At 29.5% G+C, this 27823-nt stretch overlaps 3 protein-coding genes across 10 annotated transcripts; 2 read left to right on the forward strand and 1 right to left on the reverse strand.

The window, feature by feature from the left end:
• Positions 1-129: 129 nt before the first annotated feature.
• LOC126840887 (rRNA 2'-O-methyltransferase fibrillarin) lies at positions 130-2582 on the forward strand. Its single transcript, XM_050576876.1, has 5 exons — positions 130-318; positions 435-814; positions 885-1055; positions 1943-2188; positions 2277-2582. Exons 1-5 carry the CDS (start codon positions 315-317, stop codon positions 2442-2444), a joined length of 969 nt encoding a protein of 322 aa, XP_050432833.1. The 5' UTR covers positions 130-314; the 3' UTR covers positions 2445-2582.
• Positions 2583-5172: 2590 nt separating this feature from the next.
• Positions 5173-23516, forward strand: LOC126840405 (ABC transporter G family member 23-like). Of its 6 annotated transcripts, none has more exons than XM_050576107.1 (14): positions 5173-5289; positions 19599-19733; positions 20158-20290; positions 20345-20499; positions 20765-20872; positions 20930-21152; positions 21226-21353; positions 21586-21808; positions 21948-22125; positions 22206-22324; positions 22403-22473; positions 22561-22826; positions 22907-22993; positions 23065-23516. In XM_050576107.1, exons 2-14 carry the CDS (start codon positions 19603-19605, stop codon positions 23292-23294), a joined length of 2052 nt encoding a protein of 683 aa, XP_050432064.1. In that variant the 5' UTR covers positions 5173-5289; positions 19599-19602; the 3' UTR covers positions 23295-23516. The 6 variants fall into 6 exon arrangements, with proteins under 6 accessions (XP_050432064.1, XP_050432065.1, XP_050432062.1 ...); XM_050576108.1 differs by having other exon boundaries at positions 5268-5289; positions 19602-19733; XM_050576105.1 differs by lacking the exon at positions 5173-5289 and adding an exon at positions 7694-7851.
• LOC126840406 (intraflagellar transport protein 52 homolog) lies at positions 23062-26855 on the reverse strand. 3 transcript variants are annotated; one of them, XM_050576110.1, is made up of 8 exons: positions 26732-26855; positions 25778-25949; positions 25362-25579; positions 25011-25131; positions 24669-24811; positions 24238-24392; positions 23902-24171; positions 23062-23843 (listed from the first exon to the last, which is right to left on the reverse strand). In XM_050576110.1, exons 2-8 carry the CDS (start codon positions 25903-25905, stop codon positions 23580-23582), a joined length of 1299 nt encoding a protein of 432 aa, XP_050432067.1. In that variant the 5' UTR covers positions 25906-25949; positions 26732-26855; the 3' UTR covers positions 23062-23579. The 3 variants fall into 3 exon arrangements, with proteins under 3 accessions (XP_050432067.1, XP_050432066.1, XP_050432068.1); XM_050576109.1 differs by lacking the exon at positions 26732-26855 and having other exon boundaries at positions 25778-26139; XM_050576111.1 differs by lacking the exon at positions 26732-26855 and having other exon boundaries at positions 23669-23843; positions 24120-24171; positions 25778-26141.
• Positions 26856-27823: the final 968 nt, after the last annotated feature.

The raw sequence follows: 27823 nt of genomic DNA on the forward strand, positions 1-27823 counted from the left end.
TCAGTATAGTTCTCACTCTGTAGCTACAGTGTTGCCATAACAAAAAATGCAAATTCCCTTTAAGCGAAGTCACTGTAAGACGGTGTATGATAGAAATGCGCGTGCGCGCATGTCACATGGCTGAATCCACAATGTGCGGTTACCACAGTCCATGCAGCAACAATGTTTTGAAGCCGCTATCCACGGCCCGCAGGAATAACATACACGTGTTTATTTTTTGAAAAATATTGTAAATTTTTCGTTTGTTTTTTTGCAATCGTTATTCTAAATTAATTTTTGTTAAACAATTTTGTACTTCTGTCTTCAAAACTATAATGGGTAAACAATATCATAAATTATTATTATACAAATTACATGCTTTTTGTTTTTAGTGTTTTACCTACAGCCAATAAACGTTTTTCTTTTTTTATAACTACATGTGTTCAATTTTTTAGGCTTTGATCGAGGTGGACGAGGAGGTGGAGGTGGTGCCCGATTTTCAGGAGGCGGAGGAGGACGCGGTGGTTTTGGCGGAGGTAGAGGAGGCGGCGGCGGTAGGGGAGGTGGCGGCGGTTTTGGCGGAGGCAGAGGAGGCGGCGGTTTCAGAGGACGAGGTGGTGGCGGACGCGGAGGCGGCGGCCGTGGTGGTGGTGGCCGAGGAGGTGGCAGACCTTCCGGTGGACCTGGTGGATTTAAAGGAGGCAAAAAAGTTATCGTTGAACCTCATCGTCACGCCGGCGTATTCATTGCCCGTGGTAAAGAAGACGCTCTCGTAACTAAGAATTTGATTCCTGGAGAGACAATTTACGGTGAAAAGAGAATTAGCGTTGATCAGGTAAACTTCACTTGCAATCACTGTTTATATTATTACGTATGAATTTTATACAACATATCTATTTTTCCAGACTGAGGGAGAAAAAATTGAATACCGTGTATGGAATCCATTCAGATCCAAATTAGCTGCAGCGATTTTAGGTGGTATAGATGAAATTCATATGCCGCCTGGTTCCAAAGTACTTTATTTAGGCGCTGCTAGTGGTACGACCGTATCTCATGTCTCTGACGTTGTTGGCCCAGTAAGTATAGAATACAGATTAATAAAAATTAAACAAATTGTATAGTACATTTTCTCATAGTAAAGTATAATTAGTTAATACAATTCAAACATTGGTCCTAATAAGTTTCAACTACAAAATGTGCACTCAACTGATAGGTATTCAGATAAAAGCAAATATGTGTTTCATTGTTATTCTATAAATTGAAAAAAAAATCTATTTTAATACTCTACCGAAATAAACCCTGTATCGACTGCATGGATTATGATTTGTTTCGTTATAAATTAATTTTATTCCTTTGAAATTCACTGGAGTTACTTGTTTTAGTACCTTCAAACAAACAACATATTACCTAATATCAGTTAGTTACCGAAAGTTATTGGCGTCAAGTGTAATGATTAAAATCTATTAGACTATAGTTGTATGCCATGGACTACATGCGAGAAAACTTATGAATTATATAAATTATTAATATGAAGTAAAAAATTAGGCTGCATATTTTATTAAATTCATTTTTTTTTTTTTTTGTAATAACTGAATATTTTTTCCTACTTAAAATTTTTTAACTTAACTCTAATCCAGTTAATAATAAAAAAAAAATGATGGATTACTATTGTAATACTACAACTCCTAAGTACCATATAAAAAACACGCAAACGATGTAATGTTTTAAAAAATTGTTAGGTACTACAAAGCAAAATATTATAGTTTTCATATTTTATTTAAGCAATATTCTTTATAATGCATGATGTATGAAATGCTAACCCTTATTTTAACATTTTTAACTTAGCTCAAATCCATTTAAAAATGATATAAAAGTAATATATAGATTACCCTTGTAATCTACGCAACCAATGCAGGGTTAAATCTCTTAGTATCACACTTAACAAAAATATTATTCTTTATAGGAAGGGTTGGTGTACGCAGTAGAATTCTCACATAGATCTGGTCGCGATTTAATCAATGTAGCCAAAAAAAGAACTAATATCATTCCTATTATTGAAGACGCCAGACATCCACATAAGTATAGAATGTTAATTGGAATGGTAGATACAATTTTCGCCGACGTAGCTCAGCCCGACCAAGCCAGAATCGTTTCAATAAACGCACATTATTTTTTGAAGAACGAAGGTCATTTTGTAATATCAATTAAAGTAAGTTTGTTTTTAATCATTATCAATATATATATATATATATATATATGTCACAAATTACCTAATTACTAATAATATTTGATTTCAGGCTAATTGCATTGACAGTACAGCCGAACCGGCCGCCGTCTATGCTCAAGAAATTGAAAAACTAAAAAATGATAAATTGAAACCAACCGAGCAGTTAACATTAGAACCCTACGAAAGAGACCATGCAGTTGTAGTAGGTGTGTTTAGACCTATTCCGAAAGTCAAATAGAACATATTTTAATTGATTTTTCCTTGACAATTTTTGTGTACAAATCAAAACTTTGTACAAATACATTACAGTACATCATACAAACACATTGTATTCAAGTATTTTATACCTAATAAAAAATTGTTTTTTATTACATATTTTAAATGTATTTTCATTTTTCACATTTCTTGTCTTACAAAAATTCTTTGAAATGTATATATAAATATATTATGTATTAACGTTCTACACACGTATCTATTTTGTAATCAAATTTTAAAAAGTTAAAGGTAAAAACATATATTGTGGCAATTGTTAATTATAATGAGGTAAACATAGAATTTAAAATTTTAATTGTTTTAAAGTTAAGTATCTAACGGGTTTTCTCTATAAAAAAAACCTTTATTGTTCAAAACTAGCAACTATGAGACTCGAATTCATAAATCCGTACCTATTTTAATAAATATATTCTATTGTCAAATAGGTCAGGAACGTTTGACTTGATTTTTTTTAGAATTTTCCATTACTGGGGTACCTAAACCCATAACTTAAACGGACACCTTGGTTGACGTTGTAACCAATTAAAAAAAAATTTGAAAGTACATTAAGGGGAACCAAAATAAACCAACTAAAAGGTAGAAATAAAAACTTATAGTAATTAGCAAAGTTTTTTATTTTTTATATATATATATAAGTGCAACTACAAACTACATTTTTAATTGAAGGTGTGTTAAATTGTGCAATTTTTTTACTTTTTTTTGTAACATATTTAAATAATGGTTCTAGGGATTTAAAGCAAAAACGTTTCATCCTGGTGATGTACATTACGGCTACAGAAAAAAAACAGTTTAGTGGTGTAAAAGAAGTCACAAGTTTTTTGGATATATTATCATCTGTCGATGGTAGAATTACAGTATTATAATGAAAATACATAGCGATCTTGATAATGACAACTGTTTCAGTATAATTTTCGTCTTAAAAATATAATTGACTAGAGATTTTTAAGAATTCTTTTGGGTATTGTCATAAAGGCCCATTCTAGAGCTACCTTCAGTCAAGTTTTCAGATCTTAAAGTCAAAAAAGAAAATAGGATTTATGATATTTTTCAGTTATAGAAGTTATAAATAACTCAATGGTTGTACATTATAACTTTGCATTATTTATATACAAGGAAATCTTCATAACCTGAATAATATTTTATTGGGATACTTACAACTCCACCAATGATTTTAAGTAAGCGTTATTTTATCAGGTTTTTTAGGTATAAATTTGTTTCTTGTACCACCAAAATGGCTTTAATTTAAAAAAAAAAAAATGTATACTTTAAAAATATAATACCACGAAGCTTATAGAAATTAACATGAAAAAAATTAGAATGGTCGAAATTTATTAAAACTTCTTATTATCTTACATATTGCCTATATAAAACGCCTTAAAAAAACGCGTTTAATTATGTAATAATATTTAACATAATTTTTAAATCTTCTAAAGTAACATTTTTTAGGTGCCTATTTTCAATTTATAATAACGATATTTATTTTACTTGCATTCATTATGTAGTTTTATGATTAAAAAAATATATTATATTACTGTCACGTTAGGTTAAGTTATTAAGCGGATTACGTGCAGTCTGTTTTTAAGGAGTTTTGTATAGGCAATATTTAAGAAATAAGAGGTTTAAATGGACCATCCTAAGTAGTCGAAATTTTGTCTGGATTTTTGGTCTAAAACGTCAAACGAAACCAATTTTAATTAAAAAAATATTTAATTATTTTGTGATTAAAAAAATTAAATTTGACAAGTTTGTTTATTTTATTTTACTGAAGCTAATACGCTTTTGTCACATCATCTATGACTAAAACTCAAAAGCTTGTTAAATATTAATATATATGTTTATATATATATATATATTATTATACCTAATTATCCAAATAGTATAGCAACGAATTAAAATTCAATTTATTTTCAACTACAGACAAAATTAATGGTTCATTTGAAGTTTTACGGAATAGAAAATTAAAAGTTATATATTAGCTCTATCTGCAGATTAAAAATTAAAGAAAAAAACAGAACAATTAAAAAAAAAACAATATTACTTAAATTAGACTATATGATATAGTCTATATCGAAGTTATCATACTACAAATTATATTGTGTCAAAAATACATTTTTTTTAAAATTATTAAATGGTGTTAACTTTACAGAAAGTTTTGTAGACAAATTTATTTGAAATAAATCAAACACCAACAATAAACAATCGTACAAAGTAACAAAATAATCGTAATAAACAAAATATTTTGTTATGAAATTGTTTATTTTGGTATTTTAGCTGCATATCATTTTATACATATCATTATACAATTAGTTTATCAAGGTGTTTGAAGAAAAGTACAACTTGCAGCATATTTTATAATATTATTTTAATTATCTCTCATGATGTCAGCGCTGGGCCTTATTGGTTAAGCTGATGATAATGTATTTATGCATCCATTTATCCTAATAATTAGGCAAACTAAAGTAATCAGAATATTATAAAGAATGTTGCTAGTAGATGATTTTTAAATTGCCACTACCGTTAATCATCTGCATTTGTACAGAACGATATTATAATCAAACAAAACTAACAATAATTGTCAATTATGGGCTTAATGCAATTTAATATAACGCGAAGCAATTTTGAAATGATAAGCGTTGATCTATAATTATGTTTGTTAGTATATTAATACTATTCTGTTTTGGAAATTCAGTATGCAATTGGTTTTGTTTCATCTGTACGAATAAATTGTATTCTTAAACATTTTCATACAATTTCAATAAAACCTAACCTCGCCTCACAAAAATTCAACAAAAGCTGGAGATATTTGTCAAGTAAGTCTTAATATTTTAGAAGCACTATTACAGTTAGGTTAGGTTAGGTAAGTTAAGTACAGTTAGGTTAGCTTAGTGGGTAACTGAGAAGGGGCCAAAGCTGAAGGTCGGTTCAGTCGTCCTTATGCGCGAGGACAATCTACCCCCTCTGAGATGGCGTCTCGGACGGGTTGTTAACCTTATTCTGGGCGAGGATGGCGTTGCACGGGTAGCAGATGTTCACACGGCGGGCGGTATGTTTCGGAGAGCGGTCCGCAAACTATGCCCTTTACCATTTGAGGATAATACAGAAACTACCTAATATAACAAAAAAAAAAAAAATGTTTTATTTAAATTGATTTGTTTGTTTGTTAGTATACTAACATTTAATTGTTGAAAATTATTTCAAGGCGGGCGGCATGTTACATTTGTGTATTATTATTATTGTTGTTACCATTATTATGGTTAAAACCGGTTGTTGTAGTGTTGAGTCCCTCCGCGGACCATGTATATAAGTTGGTCGTCGTTTCGCTCTGTACGCATGCCGCAACCGCCCGGTTGTATTTAAATTACAATAAATGCAATTTAACCGTAAGCGAAATTTCGTTTTACAATAAAACAATTGCAGTCCACCTGCGATGGGTTCAAGGTCCCGTACAGGGTAATTATAATACGATTTTCCAAATAACGAGTTTTAATTAATCATAATTATTTAAATATGTTAGGATATAAAATTATACAGGGTTCACAATTGATTGCAAAATATAAAACTGTTTTCAATTAAGAATCATATTTTAAACACATACAACTATCTCTAACGTGTTACACGTCATTAGCCTAAAAAATGCTGTCGCAGTATTGCAAATAAATGCGGACAGTAACATCCGGTTTGCTCAAAACTAACTGATGACTTAACACAAAAGCAGTTTATTAAAAGTTACATTGGAAAAGTGTACGTCTAAAACATTATTATTTTTTGTTTAGTTCTATTACCATTTTATTACCTACTTTAAATTAATTAACATAGATGGGTAATAGTTTTTAAGTGAACTGATATTGACAAGAGGATAACCTATAATGGTGATCATGGCGAACCGCATAAAGTTCTGATTATACGAATAAAACAGTAATTTTTTATTTAATTTAAAAAAACCAACCTATTTTTTAAAAGTTTAACCACTAAGTTTTTGGTATCATAAATAGGTAACACATCCAGTAAAGTACAATCGACAGGACATGCGAATGTATACTATAGTGTTTTAATAATAAAATTAACCTTGCAGTGTATAAGCACAGGAATATATTATTGTGTACAAATTACTTATATTTATTTATTTAACACCTTCAGTAGAGTGCAAACGACAGGGTATGCGAATATATACTAGTATATAAAATTTTAATAATAAAATTAACCTTGTGATGGATCGGTACAAGAATATTATGTTGTGTACTAAACACTTCGTTCATTTATTTATTATCTTGAACGGAACACGGATGTATAATATTTATTGACATTCGCAATTTAAGATTAATATCATAAAAATAAATATTATTACAAGTGGTTATTGTAAAGGTACATTAATTGTCGTCGATATTGAGTTATAATGATAATATATTACTTACCTATTACTTATTATTATTATTATTATATGCCCTATAGATCCTATCTATAAAGACTAAAACTTTATTGTTCGCCAATCGAATACCTAGATAGATATTTATATCATCTACATTATTTATAATCATTACACGTTTGAATTTATATTATATATATTTTCTAATGTCAAATTATTAGTAATTATTAAAAAAAAATGCTCTATACCTGATATCGTTTCGTACCTACTTATTAAAAAAAAAACATTAACATTACATTATAACCGGTTATGATTTGCATATTCAGTACATATACTTTATTTGTTTTATATTGTAATTTTGATTGTAAAACTAAAACATTTGTTTAAAACTGTTTTATAAGCATTGACAGACGACTATTTTAAATCAAACATTGAACACTGCGAATGAACGAATCTTCTCGGACTTCCAGCCCAAACACACTATCGATTTAAAATTAGTTTCATTGCCTATTTTATAATACTTAAATACATACACATACAAGTCTTGCTTTCTTTTTATCTGCTTACCTACATTCTCTGTGGATTTTAAAACGATTAGGTAGTATAGGTACACCGGCAAAATGCAATGACCTTATTCCAAACCGTTTATTATAACGTGTTGTATGTATAGCTGTTATTATATAATTTGTTTGAAATTAAATCACAGTTATAGCTGTGAATATTAAAAAATAAATTATTACACCTCTTCGAATTATTAGATACAGAACTACAGTAGATATACCTACATTTTATATACAGTGCACGTGGAGGGGCTAGCTGTGTTGTAAATGGTTTGGGTAAGACAAGTAACCGAGGCTGACGATCGATGGTCACAGGCCAGTAGGCAAAGTCTCAAGTGACATCGACAGTGTCTTCTATACTTAGTGTGTAAACAATGTTCAGTACCAAAACAAGTTTTCTAGTAGACATATGACAGGACACTTTAAAGGATTAACCAGCACAAATTCAAGTAAGTTTGACATTTCCATTTAAACATGTTTTTTCTAAAAGCTATAATATACCTATGCTTTACTTAGTTAAAACAAAACATGGTCAATAATCAATTATTGACAATTGCATTTTATTGAATTAAAACGATTAACAATTTACCAACAAAGTAAATACCATTTTTTCTTACCGTTAGTTGTTTCTAATATTTATTTTTATATTATGATTTTGAAGCAGTTTAATTGTTATATTTATCTATACATTGTTATAAACTTAACAATTAAATATAAAACAAATAAATAATTTCAGGCAATTATTTTTGTAAAAATAACCACACTTATAATATTTCGTTGTGCACTTCATAGGAAAATACCTACAATTGCCTTTTTGGGATTTTTGGTACCTAATTCAAAATATTATCCGCTTAATGAGAAATTGGGCACGTTGTTATTTATCGGATTTCGGTGGTGAATTTTTTTAATGATTGCCTTGTAAAAAAATAGTTAGTTAATGACGAAATAAATATTTACTTAAAAAACTTATTTTTATATAAAAAAATAAAAGAACAAGAATTTCGTAACAATTGGTGGTATGGCCCAGTTTTGTTAATAACCATATAAGCCGTCCATGCAATACGTCCTTCGCCACTTTTTTCCTCCTCAATTCACAGTACACGATTTTCTGTTCAACCATGTGCTGCTGTGATAGTTTTTAAGGTAATTGACCTATCCGCAACCCGTGTACCCAGGCTGTCTGTTATTAAACCGTTTTTACCGAATAACCCTATAATTATAATAGTAATATTTACCCATGCGTTTTCGAATAGACGTTTCGAAGCTTAAAAATAAATACAAAATACCTAGGTAGGTAGGTATTAGGTACCTATACCTAATATACAAGTTTTGGAAAAATATCAACTAAAAAAAAAAAACCTTGGGTTATTATTTTTTTTCCAACGCTTACACAACAATATGCGGAATTTTCAGTCGACTAGCTTAGAATTTTTGTACGCATATTATTCTTTAATACATGTCTTGTGTACATGTTAAATGTTCAAGTTAATGAATACCTTCAAGTTCAACTAAACGAGCTAAATACAGTATAAACAATTGAGTTTATCGGTAATTATCCTTTATCGAATGTAAAGAATACAATAAAATACTATGCACATATATATATATATGTGTGTGTTATACTGTACAACAATGTGTATTTTCATGGTTACCGAGTGTTAATCGACATTAATAATTTTTTTTTTATATATGTAAAAATCAATCACGAAAAATTTACACGGTTTAAAAAATAAATATCTTTCAACGTGAAAACAATTTTTTTAAATTTTAATATTAGTTGGTATATAATTTTTAAAATTTTTAACAAATAACTACAACCTTTTTCCTAATATTAATTTGTATATTTTGAAACATTATTTGAAGTTTTTTTTGGGATTTTTTTTTTTAAATATAATTAATTTTAATGCGATAAAATCCATTTCGCGATTTGTTACGTCTTAAATAATGCAAAACTTTGAAATTGTATTAATTTCTTTTATGCCAAACTATAAATTTTTGGTCAAATTTTACAATATTTTACAATTGATTCATATATATATATATATTAAAATTAAAAATACTGGTACACCATTAATAGACACTCTCAGTACAACGTTCAATTAAAAACAATAACAAGAACAACAGTTAATACATACATTGTATTAATTACTTTTGAACTGTTCACACAGCAATAATATTTTTAATATATCTGAATCATTTATATTTCATTAATATTTCCTAATTATTTAAAATTTTTAATTATTCATAATTTTCAAACCATCTAAAAGATGTCTAGCACTAATAATATTTACCTCCCCCCTCCCAATCCCGACATAACACGGCAAACGTTTTATCGACAAATAAATTACATTTATAATTGTTTATTGTTAAGACATTTTTAACTTAAATCTAATATATGTCCAACTTTGTTCGTTTCACTCTATATAAAATGTTTTTCACCATAAGAACATTTATTATAATATTGTTGACTTTTCCTTTTTTTTTTTTTAAATAAGCGATTCCAATATATATTTTTTTAATTTGATGTGCGAGTCGTTAAAAAAAATGTTTGTATGCTATTATACCTTATGAATATAATACTAATGTATTTTCAACGTTCGTTTGACCAAAGTTACGAAATTTTAGATTTATAAAAGTGAATCAAATATATATATATATATATATATATATTTATATATCTACCCATTTATGGCCTACTGTTGATCGTTGATTTATAAATATAATGTGATGAATATTTATAAGCGAGTTTAAATAAAATATATTCAAAAACGGCCGAAAAGTAAATCGATGTGTTCATCTGATGTTTTCGATCCAAAAATGTAGGTATATTTTCTATGCCTAAATTATGTTAATAACGACACGCATATTTATCATTTTGACGATAAATACAGATAATTGGCGTTTCTTATTTTCATTAACGGTTTCTATATCAGATATAAAATGGTATTCGTGTCCATAATAAAAACTATCTACGCGTCGGCTGTTTTCAGTAATATATTGTTGCCTCGAATATAATATATATACATATATTATTTAAATGGCCTTATGTAATTTGATGTGTACCAAAGTGGGGCTTGCATCGGATTGTCTACAGATCTGAAGATGTTTAAGATTCCTGGAAGTTAGATAATCATCATAATATGCGTTGACATATTTGTCTAATCGATCTTGCGCAAGTTTTTATTTTACACACATCCTATGATTACTAAAAAAAAAAATCCATAAAATCCAAGTGGGTTTCTTTTGGTGGACGTATCATTTGGCACGTGTGCCTTAAAACAAAATTATTTTATGTAGGTAAGAATAAGATACTAACTTTTTCTTAAAATAATAATTGCTAGTTTGTAGTTTTCTTTTTTATAATAAAATTTACTGATTTGTTTACATACCTTTTCTAGTGTTTTCCAGAGCTCAATCAACTTTTGAACATTTATTGGAAACGTATGTCTTTAATTCATTTTTTAGGCTAAGTACAATTTGCTTTTATATATAATGTTACCATTTAATTGTTATAAGTTGGTAGAGCTCTGTAAAAAAAAAAAAAAATATGAACATTTCAATTTTGTAAAATGACATTAACTAAATTGTCTACAAATAGAAAACCTACAAAATTGCAATTCGTTTAAGATAAAACAAGTAGCCTATCCTTAAGAATGCACCCTGTATACATTGGACACTGTTAAACCATACTCAAACAGGATGTCAAATAACAGGAAATAATTTTTAAAATAAATATTAATTTTTTTTTTTGAACAAGAACCAAATGATATGTTTTATACAAATAACACAACATAAAATTTTAATTGTTCTTAGAAATTATATAGATATATACAAAACAATATTTATAGTACTATGTTCATTGTACAATTGGTACATTCCATCGTTGAAATAAAAAATCCAAAATTTATAAATAATAATATAATAATAATAAATAATAACCAAGTAGTATTAATGAAAAATCTGTTAATTTATACTTATATATTTTTTTAAAATTAATTAGGTGTTAATTCCTATTCAAATTTTTCACATTTGATTCCACCAAATATCGGCTAACCCATTTAACCTTATAATTAGACAACATATTACATATAGGCCATTTTTTTTTTTTTTTTTATAATTTTTTAAGGTAAACATTTTTAACCATATATTTTCATAATTTGATACTTTTTGGGCTTCGCACCAAAGCTTTAAAATTATCGAAAATTTCAATATTGCATCTACAAGATCATCATCGTCATGAGCGTTTACAATAAAAAAACTTTTTAAATTAATAGTGTTAAATTATTATAGATTTATTTCTTTTAACAATAATACTTGTATAACTTTGGAGAAAAATAATTAAGTTTTCTTTTTCTAAGAAATTTGATACATATTCAATTTCATACAACAAAATATATTAAATGTGCGATGATATACTGATGGCTTAATTGATATTGATTTTGTAGACAATAAAAAACATTTCAACTAGATATTTAACTTGTCAAGTACAAGTTTTTTTGTTTATATTGTTTTTTGAATATAAACGATTCGTTTCAGGAACAATATTGTATACTTCTCCAAAAGACACGACTTGAATTTAAATTATTTCCTATTGTTTTTTTTTTTTCTACAAATCCAAATTAGTTGCCTACAGAACATAATCCATAATTAGTTAACACGCCATACGAGTGGTCGTCTAAATTGTTGACGAATGTTGTATAGTTATAACAAACCCAATGTAAATTTCGGCACTGTGTATAACGTGGTTAGGTTTTGATTACCAAGCGGTTTAAATTCAATATGAACGATTGAAAATTTGTATTATACTTACGTTACATTGTGACCTCTTGAATCATAATATACCTATTGCCATAAGCCGTAACGATTGCGGTAAACGGGTTAAATAGAAAGTTGATTTGTGCACGGCTAATCGTTAGGTATACGGAAATTCCAAAATTAATTATAACACAGACCACCATATATATATATATATATATAATATATTATAATGTTTCTCGGTTTATTAGCCGCCACTTATTTGCGCAGCCTAAGTATACGACGACTAGCGGTCGACGGTTTCCTTTTGACCCAAATGAATGGTCTGTTCGTTTTTGTTTTTTTTATGCACATAAATATAATACACATATTTAATGCTTCTCAATAAAACACACTGTTATTATATTGTACTTCCGCGTGTTTTGCGAGCGTGTGCCAGCCATTAGTCTCTTGTACATCAGTCTAATCGTGTGTTGACAACCGCCGAAATATTTTACCATTTATCATATTAGTATTAGGTATTTGTATTATCTCGTCTGTGCATATATTGTATGTCACGGTCATTCATCAGACTGCAGCAGCTAGTGTAATGTATACGTTTTTTTTTTTATCATTCACTTTGTAAGGTCGACCGGTAACTACTCTTGCGACATTCATCAGCATTGCAGCCCTTCATCACTTTCGGGTCCTCGCGGCATGCGAACATGGAAAAAAAAAATGTATACAATTAACCAATAATTAAAAAATAAATATAAGAAGGTTTTTTTTTTTATCAATGAGGTAAAATATAATGTTTAGTTTTTTAAATTTCTCTTCTCGAACAGCGTTTATACAAAACATAATTATAACTGATGACAAACCAGAAGGGATGAAAACGGTTGACTTGAGGTCTGAACATCACCACGCTCAAGGTAGATCTAGAGAGGGGCAATAACGTATAAAGAGTACACTTTTCTTAGGAATAAACCCCCCCCCCTCAAAAAAAAAATTGGGGGAATCGTCGACGGGTCAAGTTGAAAAAGTTATCTATTAACATTTCGATCCTTGACAGAAAAAAAAATAATTACGCATTATTATATATTTTATTTGATATGATACCGTGATAAATCAATAAATAGCCGAGCGTATAGGCATAGATATGTAGCCTGTAATAACCTATAACATGTTATTATTTTTAAGGCTGGTTAATTTGTTGTTTTTTCTTATTATTTTGATGTAAGGACGAATAATATAACATCATAATAATTTTATTAATCGAAAATCCGTGCGTTTTTCCCCTCCCAGTCGATTTTACCCATCTATTACATCTCTATTATATTAATATTATCAATAATTGGTCCAAACGCCCGAGGAGAACACAGTAAGTCTACCGTCTGTATCGTATTTATTCTCTCCGGGAACACTTTTGCTTTCTGTGTGCATGTTTCTTCGGTCAAGGTCGATCTAACTGATTCAAGGCTCAGATTTCACTTCTAGATGAACTTTATAATTTATTCTCATAATATATACTAATCTCAAGCCGCACGTAATTATACATAATATCATTTTATAATAATTGCGTACAAATGAGGCAATAGAAAAATATTCCAGGTAACGGTTACCAGCTGTACTAGGCGATTCATTAACAGATAGCGCACATATTTTAGAAGACTCATGTTGTGTACACACTCTTGTGTGTTTAATTTATGTTTACAATATTATAATTAATAAGGCTTTTGGCATAGAGAAGAAATTAAATTGACAAAGTAATTTGCTTTTATCTCGTGTATGACGTGGCTTGAGTAGTCTTACCTGGGTATACCTATGAGTTTTCAGTCACAATATTGATTCTATGACAATAAATTCGTCGCGTCGGTCGGGTCAAGGGTGGTGCTTAAAAAAATAAAATGATTGGAATCTAACAATAAAAATTTTTTAATTTTTTTACGGTCATGGTATCCGATCTGATAAACATCCGATTTACTTCGTTCAAGTATGTAAACTTAATACGAGCATATTTCGTCATTCGAACATTGCCATCATATTATACTTAATCAATTGAGTCGGTTAAGTCGATGCAATCATTACTTATTACAAGTTGTATTTTAAACACATCTATACTGTAATCTTTTAGGCTCCTATTAACGTCAATAGTCTGTTTAAGAACTAAAGCTTTTCATATCAATGTAATATCTGAACTCGCACCAGAAAAGTGATTTTTCGAAGCGAAAAAAACGATTTAAGAAACCTAATGCAAACTAAGCAAATACCATAATCTTATCTAAATGCATATTTTAATAGCAATATTTGTAACAAAATTTATTCGTCCCGAAATTTACATACTTTATTCGTACCTAATCAGAAATATAAGTAATAGTATTAAATGTAGTATTTTGCTTAAATCGTGAGATAACTGTAATTTAATCTTGTATTTAACTTATATATTAGTTTGTTAACTGGTTACATGTGTGCCTTTGTTTATTATGTTTTATACCTAATTTTATTTGAATGGCGAATTATATATTATAATTGTATATTACTCAATATCTCATTGGGTTTAATTAGTAATTTTATTTTTATTTTTTGCAGTTTTTTTTATGTATACTTATCTCAATTTTTCAGAAAAAAACCTTTATGTTTTTAACCTTCTAAATTAAATACTTTTATATCAACTTTATGAAACTTTAATGATTACGTATTTATTTTATCAACTTTTTAAATCAAGAATAATATACTAATTTTTTTTCTGGATAATAATTAGCTTTGGATAATTATTTTTAAAGTTTAGGACGGGGGAGAGGTAGAGTGTAGTATTATTTTTTTCTGTGCACATTATTCAATTTTTTCAACTGGTATTATAATTTATAACATAATTATAATATAATTATAATATATTATAATATAATTATAATATAATTATATTATATTATATATATAATTATATTATATATAATATAATTATAATAATACCGTCATATTTTTTAACTATAATATAATTATAATAAATTATTCAAAAATTAGAATGTTTTGACCTAATATTTTAGATGAAAACAATTTTTTTTGCTCTTAAAAAACTATTTTTGTAAGTAATTACAGTAAATTATTTTGGTGGAAATTCCAACGTAGTAATTTATTGTGGAAATTAAAATTTGCCTACTATAATATTTCACAGCATAAAGGATATTTATATATAAATACCTGTATATGTACATAAATGAACAAATAGGGCATTTATTCTTTTAAAATTATTTTTCCTATACATCAAATACACGTTAAGACGTTGTACCTATCTATTACAGAGTGGCGAGTGCAATTAATATTGTTATGCAGTGGTGATTTCAACGTAAAGACATGTTGACACAAAACTGCGATATCGTTAATTCAATATATATATTTTTTTTTTTGTATCATTTTATATCTATATGCTCCGGTACTTTCCCTTTGGTCAGTTCAGTTGCATTACATCTATTACACAACTTGCATAATATAGGTTACCTTAAACTTGGCACCTAATATAACACATATAACATGTTATAAATCTATGTACAGGGTGATCCATTTAACGTAAGACGCTAATTTTCTTTGAAAATAGTAAAACAATTTTTTCAGTTTTTTTTTTTAACTAACATAATAATGATTTTAGACTGGGTGCCGACCAAGAAATTTCTTGAGATTTTTTGCAAGACATTTTTATAATATGTAAAAATATCTACCTTATCGTTTTAGTTTTAGAAGTCGATAAAGCTCTGACAAAAAACCCAAACAAAAATGGTTTCATACAGAATAACTATAAAATTGCAATTTTTACAGAAAATGAGCGTCTTGCGTTAAATGGATCACCCTGTATATATTATTTACATATTGAACATACTCGGCCAAAAAAAAAAAAAAAATATTATTTTAATTTTTTATATTTTGGATGCAATATTTTCAGACTGCGAAATTAAACAAGTTCTATAAAAAAAAAAAAAATTAAACAGTCGGTAAAGTAAATAATCGTTGTGGGTATAATATTATATGTCGGCTTGAATAGTTAAAAAAAAAATGTAATATAATAGACTGGTTTGTGCATTTTAAACCAACATATATAATATATACCTAGATATTATGATGTATAAAAGGACGTCGACATTTGATTTTCAAGATTCGTCGATACACATCACGGCTTGGTGAAAGTAGGACATAATTGATTTGGTAATATTGTGTGGTCAGCGCAGAATAACACACACACACACACACATGCGAGACAATTTTTTTTTCAAACCAACCTACTGAAACCATACGATATAGGTAATACAGTTATATCGGTGAATGTGCAAAAAAATCGTTACATTGTTTTTTAATGCTTCGTCGATGGCAAATAGTGTAAAACCAATATAGGAACGTTTCAGAATCTGCTGACCACGGTACAATTACAGTATAATATTAACCTGATTTATATTCAAATAGTTATATTACAACAACTACACTAGCCCTCTTTATTGTTCGCTACCGTTTTCTTGTTATCCAATTGTTGTTCAGAAAGCAAGCAATTAATTTATTGATATTTACACTTCTAAAATCGCGTACCATTTTGCTATCTGGGTATAGTAAATAATAATAATAGACTTAGGTATTTATTTCACAGGTACACTATATTAATAATACTTGAAAATTTGTTTTGCATAATTGTCTAAAAAATGAGCTAACATGTGTCAAACGATATTGTGTACATAATACAAAAGTCCTATGTTGTTCCAAAATTATGTTCTTAATTGTCCCATAAATCGAATATTAACTTATAGTAACGTTAAAGCGGACGGACAAATTTTCTAATATTAATTATCAAGGGAATTGCATGTGGTCCGTTTTTAAAGAGTTTTATATAGGCAACATTTAAGAAAAAAAGGGTTTTAAAAAATTTCGACCATGCCAATATATTTACAGATTAATTTGTATAAGCTTTAAGGTATACTTTTTAACTTATACAATTTTTGCAATAAATAAACGTCTCTTTGGTGGTGTTTTAGACTTAAACCCTGGCAAAATTACGCTTATTTGTGATAGTCCAATCTCAATTCTGTAAAAAAATCGAGTTACAAAAAACTAAATTTATTGTAATTAAATATATTAAATTTAAAAACTTTTCCATATTATAAACATTTTTTAGCTTCGATAAGATACTATAGAAGTATTTTTTTTTTTTTTTTACATAAAAAAGCATAAATCAGACCAACCTAAATAATCGAAATTTTGTCTAACTTTTTGGTCTAAAACATCAAATTTAAATCCTGCGAAGAGTTCTTAATAACAATTTAATTTAGTATATCATTGACTAAAATAATCAATATTGTTTTTTTTTTCAATTTACGAACAACCCAACAGTAGGATTTATCCTCCACGTCTCATTTTAACAGAGTATAAGTTAAATGCTTTTTCAATTATTGAATTTTCTATCACAGCTAATACTTTGTTATTGAATTATTGTTGAAAGTTCAAGGATCTATTGAGCCGGAAGTGTTTTTTTCCTTCCAATGTCAACTATACGAAGACGGTGTTTTTTTAATAAGATAAAAAAAATTATTACCGACATTAAAAAAAACTGGTCGACAGGAAATACAGACATGAACCATTTTAATAATAACCATGTGCCTATACCTACGCTGTGTTTTAATTAATATGAGATTAACATTGGACCAGAGGAATGCACGCGATTTTTAATGACATTATTGCATATTTCTACTGCGGTCATGCTTGATTCAGCAATGATATTGAAGAAGTACACAATTTTACCCAGGAATTTCCTATGCTAGAGGACACGTCAAGTTTATTAATTACACGGAATGATATGGCATTAAAAACGGTTAGTCTCTCAATCGTTGTTTAAAAAATGTACTTACCGTACACGTGTGTTATTGCAATAGTGTTTATTAGCTACACACATTAGTGTTTTTGTGAAGACACTTGCTTGACAAATATTAACTCGGACGATTTTTCAGACTGTCATCTGAAAAAATAATGACTAATAAATCATCAAAAGTTAATACTCACATCCTTATGTTGTTTTATGTAAATTTTTCTACAATTGATTATACGAATCAACTAATAAAATATACAATTAAACAACAGGAAGTGTACAATTGTATTTTTCAATATATTTGCAAGCGCACTGAAGTATTTTGTTTCGAAATGTATACAGAATATAATTTTTTTAAATTTATGTTTATATTGTCAAGATACTTTCCGAGTTGAGTTTTTAAAACACTGTTGAATTACTTTTTTAGTTTAACTATTTGAGTACCACTCATATACTTTTCAAAAGTATTTAGATTTTAGAATAATTTATAAATACCTTTTAAAAGATTATTACAAGAAACCCTATTAGGTGTAACATTCATTATTGAATTACCACTAACTCGCATCCAAAATAACCCAAATAATAATAACTTTGATAACTTGGGGGGGGGGGGCTCAGTTTGTTTATTATTCCACAAATTAAATTAGTCAATAACGATATTATCTTGTGCATTAGTTGCATATAAAAAATAATTAAAAACTACGTTTTTATTTACTCATTTTACACGGGTAATACAATAGTAGGTACCTAACTTATTTTCAATTTAGACATAAAACTATTTCTTTTATTTGCTTATGTTTTAGCAGGTACCTATGCCTATCTATTTTTAACGGTAAATGTAAAACGAACAATTAAAATAATTTAGTGTTTTTTTTTAGTTTTACTTAATATGTATTACTGTTAAGTTAAGGTAAACATAAGTATTAGAGCTTTTAGCATATTGAGTAAACAAAAAAAATAATGTTATTGTTACAATTAGATCTAGATTTCAATAGGACCTACAATTATTATTAAACTACCTACCAGCCAGTTGTCACAGCTGCTAACGCTTTATGCAATTTTACAATAGCTAATGGTTTTTAAGTGTTATTATTTTTTCTAAACCTAAAAATGTATAATAGCTTTAAAAATTATATTTTAATAGACTGTATTAGCATTGTTCGTTAGACAATTCTAATACATGTTTAATACTCTTGAGTGATATTTTCCATGTTATATAAAGTGGATTATATTTTCTAACATATTTAGTAATATTTACTTTATGGAGACAGAAAAGTGTTGTCTCAGCTCCCAAGAGTGTATGTACGAATAATAGACGATATGATGTATGAAGGAACGAAACCTAATGTTAAATGTGTATGTGGTGAAACAGAAAAATTCCCTACAAGAGTAGGAGTTCATTTTTTTGGGATACGGCGAAGGAGGACAAGAAGAAGAGTAGGAGTTCATCAATGGTTTTTATAAATAAATTATATATTTACATTGAAAATAGGTTGTATTTAGAAAATATCTAAAAATGATTTTATAAGTATAAACGAGTAAACGTATTGTTTACATTATTTGTAAATAAAAAGTGTACTGGTTGGAAAACAAAAAAAAAAAACTAAACTTTATGGTTTATCTTAGCAGGATGTGTAGGGAGGCCATGCAACCAAATCCTCCACCCCCGGCTTCGGTCGAAGTGCGGACTGCCTACAAGAAGTACAGTTCATCGTCTTTGGTTCTGAGAGGTACTTCGCTCACCGTTCGCAGGAATACAATGTATGCGTACAAAAAAAAATATATCTATATTTGTTATTAGTAATATACCTAATATAAATTATTATACATATCAATCGTTAACATGAATATGTTTTATGGCTGAAATCAGTAAAAAAATCACCAGACACTTTTCAGTAAGAAAAAGTCCCTTTATTTGCCGGTTGACTAGATTGCATTCAGCTGTTCAAACGTTTAAATGGTGTTTAATGTTCAGTTAAGATTAGAAGTGGGTCGGTACCATAAAACATATTCACGATTGGTATTCATATGGTTCTTATTGAAAAAGAGGGCATTTTTTTTTTTTTTTTAGTTATTTTGATAATAATAATAATTTTTTTATAAGGGTTCATTTAATTATTTTATTTCTTTACCATAAATACCACAAGTGCTTAATACTAATTTGGTTATGCATTTTTTTTTTTAGTTATGGTCTTTTGGGACCAAGCGGTTGTGGAAAGACAACGCTTTTAAACTGTATCGTCGGCAGAACGAAATTGGACAGTGGAATTATAAACTTGGAGTCGAACGGGATAGACGAGATTGGATACATGCCACAGGTGAGTGTCGATTTTGTTTTGTTTATTCGATATTCACAATGAAATATGTTTTAGGATTTATGTTTAGATCCTTTACTTAGCGTCGAAGAGATATTTTGTTATTTCGGCACCCTGTTCGGTCTGAGACGGGATGAAATAATCACTCGGTACAAGTATTTCAATGCCATATTCGACTTGCCAAATAGAGATATGTTGATAAACAACTTGAGGTAAAAGCATCGGGTTAAATACACATTATCTACTAACGCGACCTTTTTTTAATATGTGATATATTTTATAAAAGACAAGTTTTGTTAAATATACCTAGTTAAAAAAAAAAATACAACATGCACAACAAAGTCATGAATTAATGTCAGTTCTACAAATGTCTGTAGTTAAGTTCTGAATACCTCTTAAAACTTTAAATTTGTTGGTTAGGCTATATTAACATATTTTTGTTGAGTCAACTCTAACATGTATGCATATGTTATACAGCGGTGGCCAACAGAGAAGGGTTTCACTAGCAGTCGCTCTACTTCACAATCCAACACTCTTAATTTTGGACGAACCAACGGTCGGACTGGATCCAATACTAAGTGAAAAGTAATTAACTCACCATAGCAAATTGAAGGGGTTAAATTCATTGTGAAAATGTTTTAGAATTTGGTTGCATTTGTCTGACCTGTCTTCCGAAGGTAAAACTATTATCATCACTACTCATTACATTGAAGAAGCCCGGAGAGCACACACTGTGGGCATGATGAGAAGCGGACTTATCTTATCCGAAGACGCCCCAGAGAATTTGATGAAGTGTTACAGTTGTTCGTCACTTGAAGATGTTTTCCTCAAACTATGCATCATCGATACCTCTAAAATCATTCAAGTACTATTAGTTCTATTGCGTTGACCCTTAACAAATATCGAATTCTAAGTAAGCAATGTTTTTTTTTCCACAGAAGACTCCTTTGCCGATGGATTGCGTGCAAAAAAAACTGTTGCCTTTAGACAACAATAGAAAGTTTGAAACGCGACGGTTCCGCGCTCAAATGTTAAAAAATAGATTTTTACTTTGGAGAAATAAACAGTGAGTCAGTAGTTTCTGTTTTGTAATTAAATACAGTATGATATGGTCCATCCAAGCTCTTATATGCTAATCTCACACTCCTTTCACAAATGGCGGAAATGATCTTCTTACCTTAATATTCTTGTCGTTCCAATTGTCATCATTACAGCCCGTTCAACTCATCGGAGACTTTTCTCTTCCCTTTCCGGCCAACAAAACCAACAGATACGCCTATAATATGAATTGCTTTCAGAATGACCTATTTAATGCTCGGTTTGCCGATAATTATAACGGTATTTTTCAACATGGCCATCGGCCGCGACCCCAAGAACATTAACATCGGCGTTATTAACGACGAAATCGATTTGGGAAGCTGTGCCAACTTTACCAAAGTCAATAACAACTGTTTTTTAGACGAACAAATGTACGGCAGCTGTCAGCTAATCTATCAACTGCACAAAAGAACGTACAGAATCGTGAGTATCCAGTGTTCAGCACACACATGTCGCCAAATACTCTTTCTTTGCAAATCTCTATCAGTCACCGCCGTGTCTTTGTGCACTCCATCTTCAAAAGCGTGGTCGCGTCCTTTCTAAATGAAACTGCATGTTATAGAACGAATACTACGACGTGGAGACGGGAAGGGAGTCGATTAGGAAAAACCAAATTTGGGCGTTGTTGCGGTTCAACTGGAACTACACGGACGCGCTTAAAGAGCGGGTGAATTCTGGCCGGGACAGTACAGACAGTGTGGTGGACAACAGCTTTCTGGAATTTTGGGTCGACGATTCGGGTGAGTAGATCTACATCAGAGTCGACCTTGCGCTGGAACACCAGTTGGCGTTTAGGTGTTAAGAATTCAATGTGTTCCAGATAGATACATGTCGATTCTGATAGAAAGAGACTTGACGTTAAGTCTAGCAGACGCCTTGAAAAACGTGGTCGGCACGTGCAACGATTCGCTGGACAAAGTCATTTCGTATCCGATCAAGGTGACTTACTGTATTTTTAGAGTTTACCGATAATTTGTTACCTTTTAAAAATGTACTTAAACGTCGTCCCATGTGTAGATTCACGATGCATTGTACGGCACGAATTTGGGCTCATTCACGCATTTCGTTACTCCTGGAACAGTTTGCATGTAAGAATATTGTGCCGTTTTAACCCGACTCGGAACTTTCCTCGTTAAACTTAGCTACAACTAAAATATTGGGCTATATTTTTCCAGCTGTATGTTTTTCTTGCCTTTGATATACACAACGTTCGTACTACTCGACGAACAAAACGACGGTATACTGGACCGTGTCATAACGTCCGGAATGACGTTTCTGGAAATAGCGTCGGCCCATTCTGTCGTTCAGATTTGTTATATATGTATACAAGCGTTTGAAATTTTAATCATCATGTATGTATTTTATGACAATCCATACATTGGATCCATAGCCACCGGGTACAGCCTTCTCATAGTCATCGGAATAGCTGGAATGATCTACGGTAAATGAACGAAACGATGCCGTCGATGCGTTTTAACAGCAATTCCTTATTAATAATATGTTCTTCTTTTGTTTTTTAAGGATTCGTTTTGGCTTTGGCCAACGACAGCCATTTTGCTGCAGGTTTCGCGGGTGTCGGCACAAACTTCTTGCTGATGTGCGCATGCGGTAAATAATGAAACAGTATATTTTTTATAATAACTAAACTTTAACTTTATTAAATACTCTCGTTTATTTAGGTTTCATTTGGCCAACACAAGGAGCCCGACATTTCGTCAGATACATAAATCAATTTGTACCGATTACGTTAGCCATAGAAGCACTCCGTGGAATAACTATGCGAGGTTGGACTCTAAATCACACCGCCGTCTACATGGGATTCGTATCGATGGTGATTTGGGCTCTAATATTTTATGTGATATCATGTGTATTATATAAACTGAAAAAAGAAACGAAAAAGAAATTGTAGATTAAAACAAGAGGTCCAAGATCTCAAAAATATTTAATAATGTGTCAAGTACAAAAGACTGCCAGAATGCTTAATGGCAATCGAATCTTTATTAGGTTTGTTGATGAAATAATCTGTAAAGATGTGTAAATACAATTATATAGACTTAATTATAATATTTATTGATTAGCGACATTAAAAAATATTGAGTGTGACAAAATGAAAATAAAAACATTTCATAGTGAAAAATACTTATGTAATATTGAAAAATAAATAAATGTTAAAAACACACTATTGTTTGCATAATTATTTTGTTTTATAGTTATTAATAAGCGTAAACACAGATTTAATAATGTCTTTACAGTCGCTAACACGATTGCCAATTCCCAATTTCTCGTTGGCTTCGATAATAAACATATTGACATTATCTTCGATTTTCTCGCCAGATTCCATTTCCAGACATTGCATGGCTAACTGTGCCAATAATTTTTTCTCTGAACCAAGTATTCCGTCCAAATCAAACAGCTCCAAAAATGGTGACGGTAATTCTTGAAACGGCGGTGGATAGACCTACGAATTCAAACATGGCTTATTTTACACTTTACAGACTATGGTGGCCAATATTTACAGCAAATTGTAACATGGGCAACGTGTTGTTGAACGTCGGAGGAATAAGTTGCAATTGATTATGAGGAACATTGAGCAATGTGTACGCATTTAACGCGTCCAGCAGCATTGACGTGTTTAAAGAACACAATTTTGTATCAATTAGCGTGTTAATGTTATCGGCCGACAACAACAGGTGTCCAGTGTTATTCAAACTTTCTTGTAATTGTAAACACGTACGAACACGCGACGACAGCATTCCAATGTCTGGGATCATTTTGTAGTCTGAAGTCTAAAACATAATAATTATATTTAATTTAGTCAACGAGTAAACTAATAATTGAAAAAAAAGGCCTACCTCAGGATCGTTAGCATCAATTTCGTTCAGCGTAATGTTGTCAGTGATCAAAAAATCAAACAAAAGTTCACGTATTTTATCGTTTTCTTCCCAATTTATATATTTGTCAGTCAGTAAATGGCCGGAACCAATGACCGCTAGTTTTCCTCTTTTAACTGTAAAAAAAAAAAAATCAAAATCAAGTTATCCATAACATTTTTATACGCTACTATAGAAAATATAAATGTTGTGATTTTAAGAACTAAATGTTTATGGTATTAAGATGAGTGCGAATTGGAATTACAATACTGCTATTATTACAAGCATGTTAATACCAATTATGTGTAACAGTGGCCATCTTTTATCAATTTCACTAAAGTGGTGTAAATGTGAGACGTAAAAGAGAAAAAATAAAAATTACAGAACTGTTGGTATCTTTAGTTTGTGGGTACCTTCACTAGAATATTTGGAAGCGGAATAGAAAGCGCACAATGGTCTATTTAAAGGATACGCAACTGAACCGCTAGTAAGTATAGGCGCTGCTGGTTTAGCAACATTCAAACTAGCGCCGTAAGGAAATACAAAACTTATACATCTGAAAAATCATATTAAAATATACTGTAAAGGTACTATTCGATAAATTTTGTAACCTGCTAAACTTAACAGTTAATTATTTATCGTACCAAAACTCATTAGTAACGTAAAAAAATAGCTAACAAGGTAGTGTTGGAACAATTATAATGGTGCACGTATTAATTAATTTAATTTAAAATAAATATTGTCCAATAGCTTACCTGGATGTGCTCTTTTTTTCTCTTCCTAAGTAATTTGCGACAGCTTCGTTGACAACACCGTCTTTTACTAAACACTCTTTTGGATGAAAGTATAAATAATAATGTGTACGTAACACGCAGTCTGTAATAGATAAAATAAGTTTCACTTTAATAAGGGACTAGTCAAGCATGCAAGACCAGCAATTTATATACACATTTTTACAAAAAAATTCCGCTCTCGTCCCGATTAGAAATGGTATTTTGTGTTTATACAATTTAGTATCCTTTAAAAATGGGGAAAATATTACAAAATTGGATATTAAGTTAATTTTTAATGAGTTAAACATTTAGAAAGACTTAATAGGTGCTTACCACTGTTGACCATAATGCCGTATTCTTCTAATAAATAATTAATATTAGTGTGAAGTTCTTTTTCACCCCCTTCGGCCAACATGACCAATACGGATCCGCCAAGGTCTATGTATTTCCGTAAACAATTGAACTCGGATTCAGAAAACATGGCACGAGGACTGCCAAACACTATTAGTTGTACATCGTTCAATACTTCTGCTGTTATTTCATACTTGTTTCTAACGACATTAATTATAAAAAATTATTAACAATTAAAAATATATGAATATATAATAGATTGTTTTTTTATTGGTACAGCAGTTGATGAAAAAAGTTATTATAAACATTTACATAGGTGATAGTTACAGGTATTGGTGTTAAAGATTATATTCTAAATATATTATATTTTATTTAAAAATATAATAAAATAAACTCACATAGCGATATTGAATGAACCCTTGAGTTTCCTTCTAAGTGTCTTCAAATTGTCGTTGATGTTAAACATTTCGTTCTTTCCCAAATCGAACAGTATTATATTACTATTATTATTATCTGCCGTCTTCATGTCAACTCTGTTTATACAACGAAAACCTGCAAATAAAATATGTTCTGTGAATGAGAAAAAACCGACCGTGATAGATGATATTTTATGGAAAAATGTTTACACTTTGTTGTTAAACACAACAATTTTTATGGGAAATAAAGAAAATTAAGTACAGAGGTCAAAAGGGTTCACACTTCAGAGAAGACTTGAGAAACCACTAACACAATAATTGTTATTGTGATTTATGATTACCAACGTTATTATCAATAATGATATTATGCAGCATGGTGGATTTATACACAGATATATATAATAAACTATATTGCTGACTAGTGATAAGAATTGAAGTCGACAGTCGGCCATTTTTATGGAATTTTGTGTGTTATCTTTGCCGTGCCGTAAACTATCTAGTTTTCCATACCATACAAATTATATTTATAATAATTAAATAATGGAAAAATAATTATTCAAAATAGTATTCAATACCAAATAATGTATTAAAATACCTTGCAAGACTGATGTTATTTATCATCTATAATGGTAGTTTTTTTTAAATAATTATTATTCACTTAATATTTTACATAAATTAGTTTATATTAAGTTTAATTCTATCATCATAATAACATATTAAGAAGATTAGTTTACGATAATTCCCCAACTCAATTTTTTTTTTTAATTCTTGTCAAATAAAGTAAAAACATAATATATAATAACTTTGTATAAAGTAAATTAAGTTTTTCAGTTCACCATCGGCGTAAAAAAGCACACTATTTGCAAAAAAAAAAATTTGAAAAAACTAGTGGGCGCTAAATCCGATTAATGCCGTCATTACAAAAGTTGTACTTACCGTACTGTGGTTCAGTACAAATTTTGAAATAGTTGCCATTTTGTTGAACTATTATAAAATATAACTTGAAAATCGGAAACCAATGATGATGAGAAAAAATGCATATGGACGTGGACGCGAAAACGTGCCGGTGACCACTGCGCTCCAAGTTAACAGGTTCGCCAGAGACGGAACTATATATAGATAAAGGCGGGTTTTTCCGTCATTATAAAAGTCTACAAAGTCTAAAAATATAATCATTGGGCATATTGGTACTACGTTAACTCTAGGATTAAAAATTGTAATATTAAATTTAATAACTGAACATTTTTTTCATGAGGTTGAATTTATGAAATCATATATAAAAAAAAAAACATTTTTTTTTAAACAGATTTTGAATATGGTACAAAAATATGAAGTGATATTCAATTACATAGGTAAATATAGTTATAACGCATCTTCTATTATATACCAATAGGTATTTAGTATACAAGTTTCAAGGCTATATCGGGTTGAACAACACAATGTGTACTAATGTAGGACTTGAATGTAAAATAAGACTTGTTAAACACAACAATTAATCGTGACTGAAATACTATCATAATAATTATTTATTCAAATACATGTTATTCTATATTATATAATAATAAAAAAAAGAAGACGACATTTTTCACATAATTATGGCACATTATTTTCTTACTTTTGTATACATTTTATATAATAATTATATTTTTTTGTAACGCAATAATAATAATCACAAGTCAACTTAAAATTAAGGCGTATACATTACATCTATCAACTAAATTATAACCTCCTAATAATAAAATAAAAACAATGTAAAATTAAAAACAGCTTATAAAACCTATCACAAGAAGTAGACGTAAAGACTAGTCGTATGAACATTTAATTATAAATTTAGAGTATACAAAAAAAATATATATAAAATTCATTTATATAAACAATTACACGACACAAATGGGTTAACATTTAAAAAACAAAAACCTTAAAGCTGTTGTGTAAAATTACAAACAATGTTTTTAATAATGGAATATTAACTCCATACAAAAATAGCAATTATACATACAATCAATCATATCAATCAAAATAATGAAA

The sequence above is a fragment of the Adelges cooleyi genome, unplaced genomic scaffold, assembly GCF_023614345.1.
Source record: "Adelges cooleyi isolate 19-005CV unplaced genomic scaffold, UGA_ACOO_1.1 ACOO_flye_CR_arks_rails_tigmint_CR_PRNA_376, whole genome shotgun sequence".
Lineage (NCBI taxonomy): Eukaryota > Metazoa > Arthropoda > Insecta > Hemiptera > Adelgidae > Adelges > Adelges cooleyi.

Coding starts and splice junctions, on each gene's coding strand:
- LOC126840406 (XM_050576110.1), bottom strand. CDS start 25,905: ATGAAGACGGCAGATAATAATAATAGTAATATAATACTGTTCGATTTG. Junction 24,812..25,010: donor GAAAAAAAGAGCACATCCAG/GTAAGCTATTGG, acceptor ATGATTTTTCAG/ATGTATAAGTTTTGTATTTC. Junction 24,393..24,668: donor TTCCAAATATTCTAGTGAAG/GTACCCACAAAC, acceptor TTTTTTTTACAG/TTAAAAGAGGAAAACTAGCG.
- LOC126840887 (XM_050576876.1), top strand. Junction 815..884: donor AGAGAATTAGCGTTGATCAG/GTAAACTTCACT, acceptor CTATTTTTCCAG/ACTGAGGGAGAAAAAATTGA. Junction 2,189..2,276: donor ATTTTGTAATATCAATTAAA/GTAAGTTTGTTT, acceptor ATTTGATTTCAG/GCTAATTGCATTGACAGTAC.
- LOC126840405 (XM_050576103.1), top strand. CDS start 19,293: ATGATGTATGAAGGAACGAAACCTAATGTTAAATGTGTATGTGGTGAA. Junction 19,427..19,598: donor AGAGTAGGAGTTCATCAATG/GTTTTTATAAAT, acceptor GGTTTATCTTAG/CAGGATGTGTAGGGAGGCCA. Junction 20,500..20,764: donor ATGTTGATAAACAACTTGAG/GTAAAAGCATCG, acceptor TATGTTATACAG/CGGTGGCCAACAGAGAAGGG.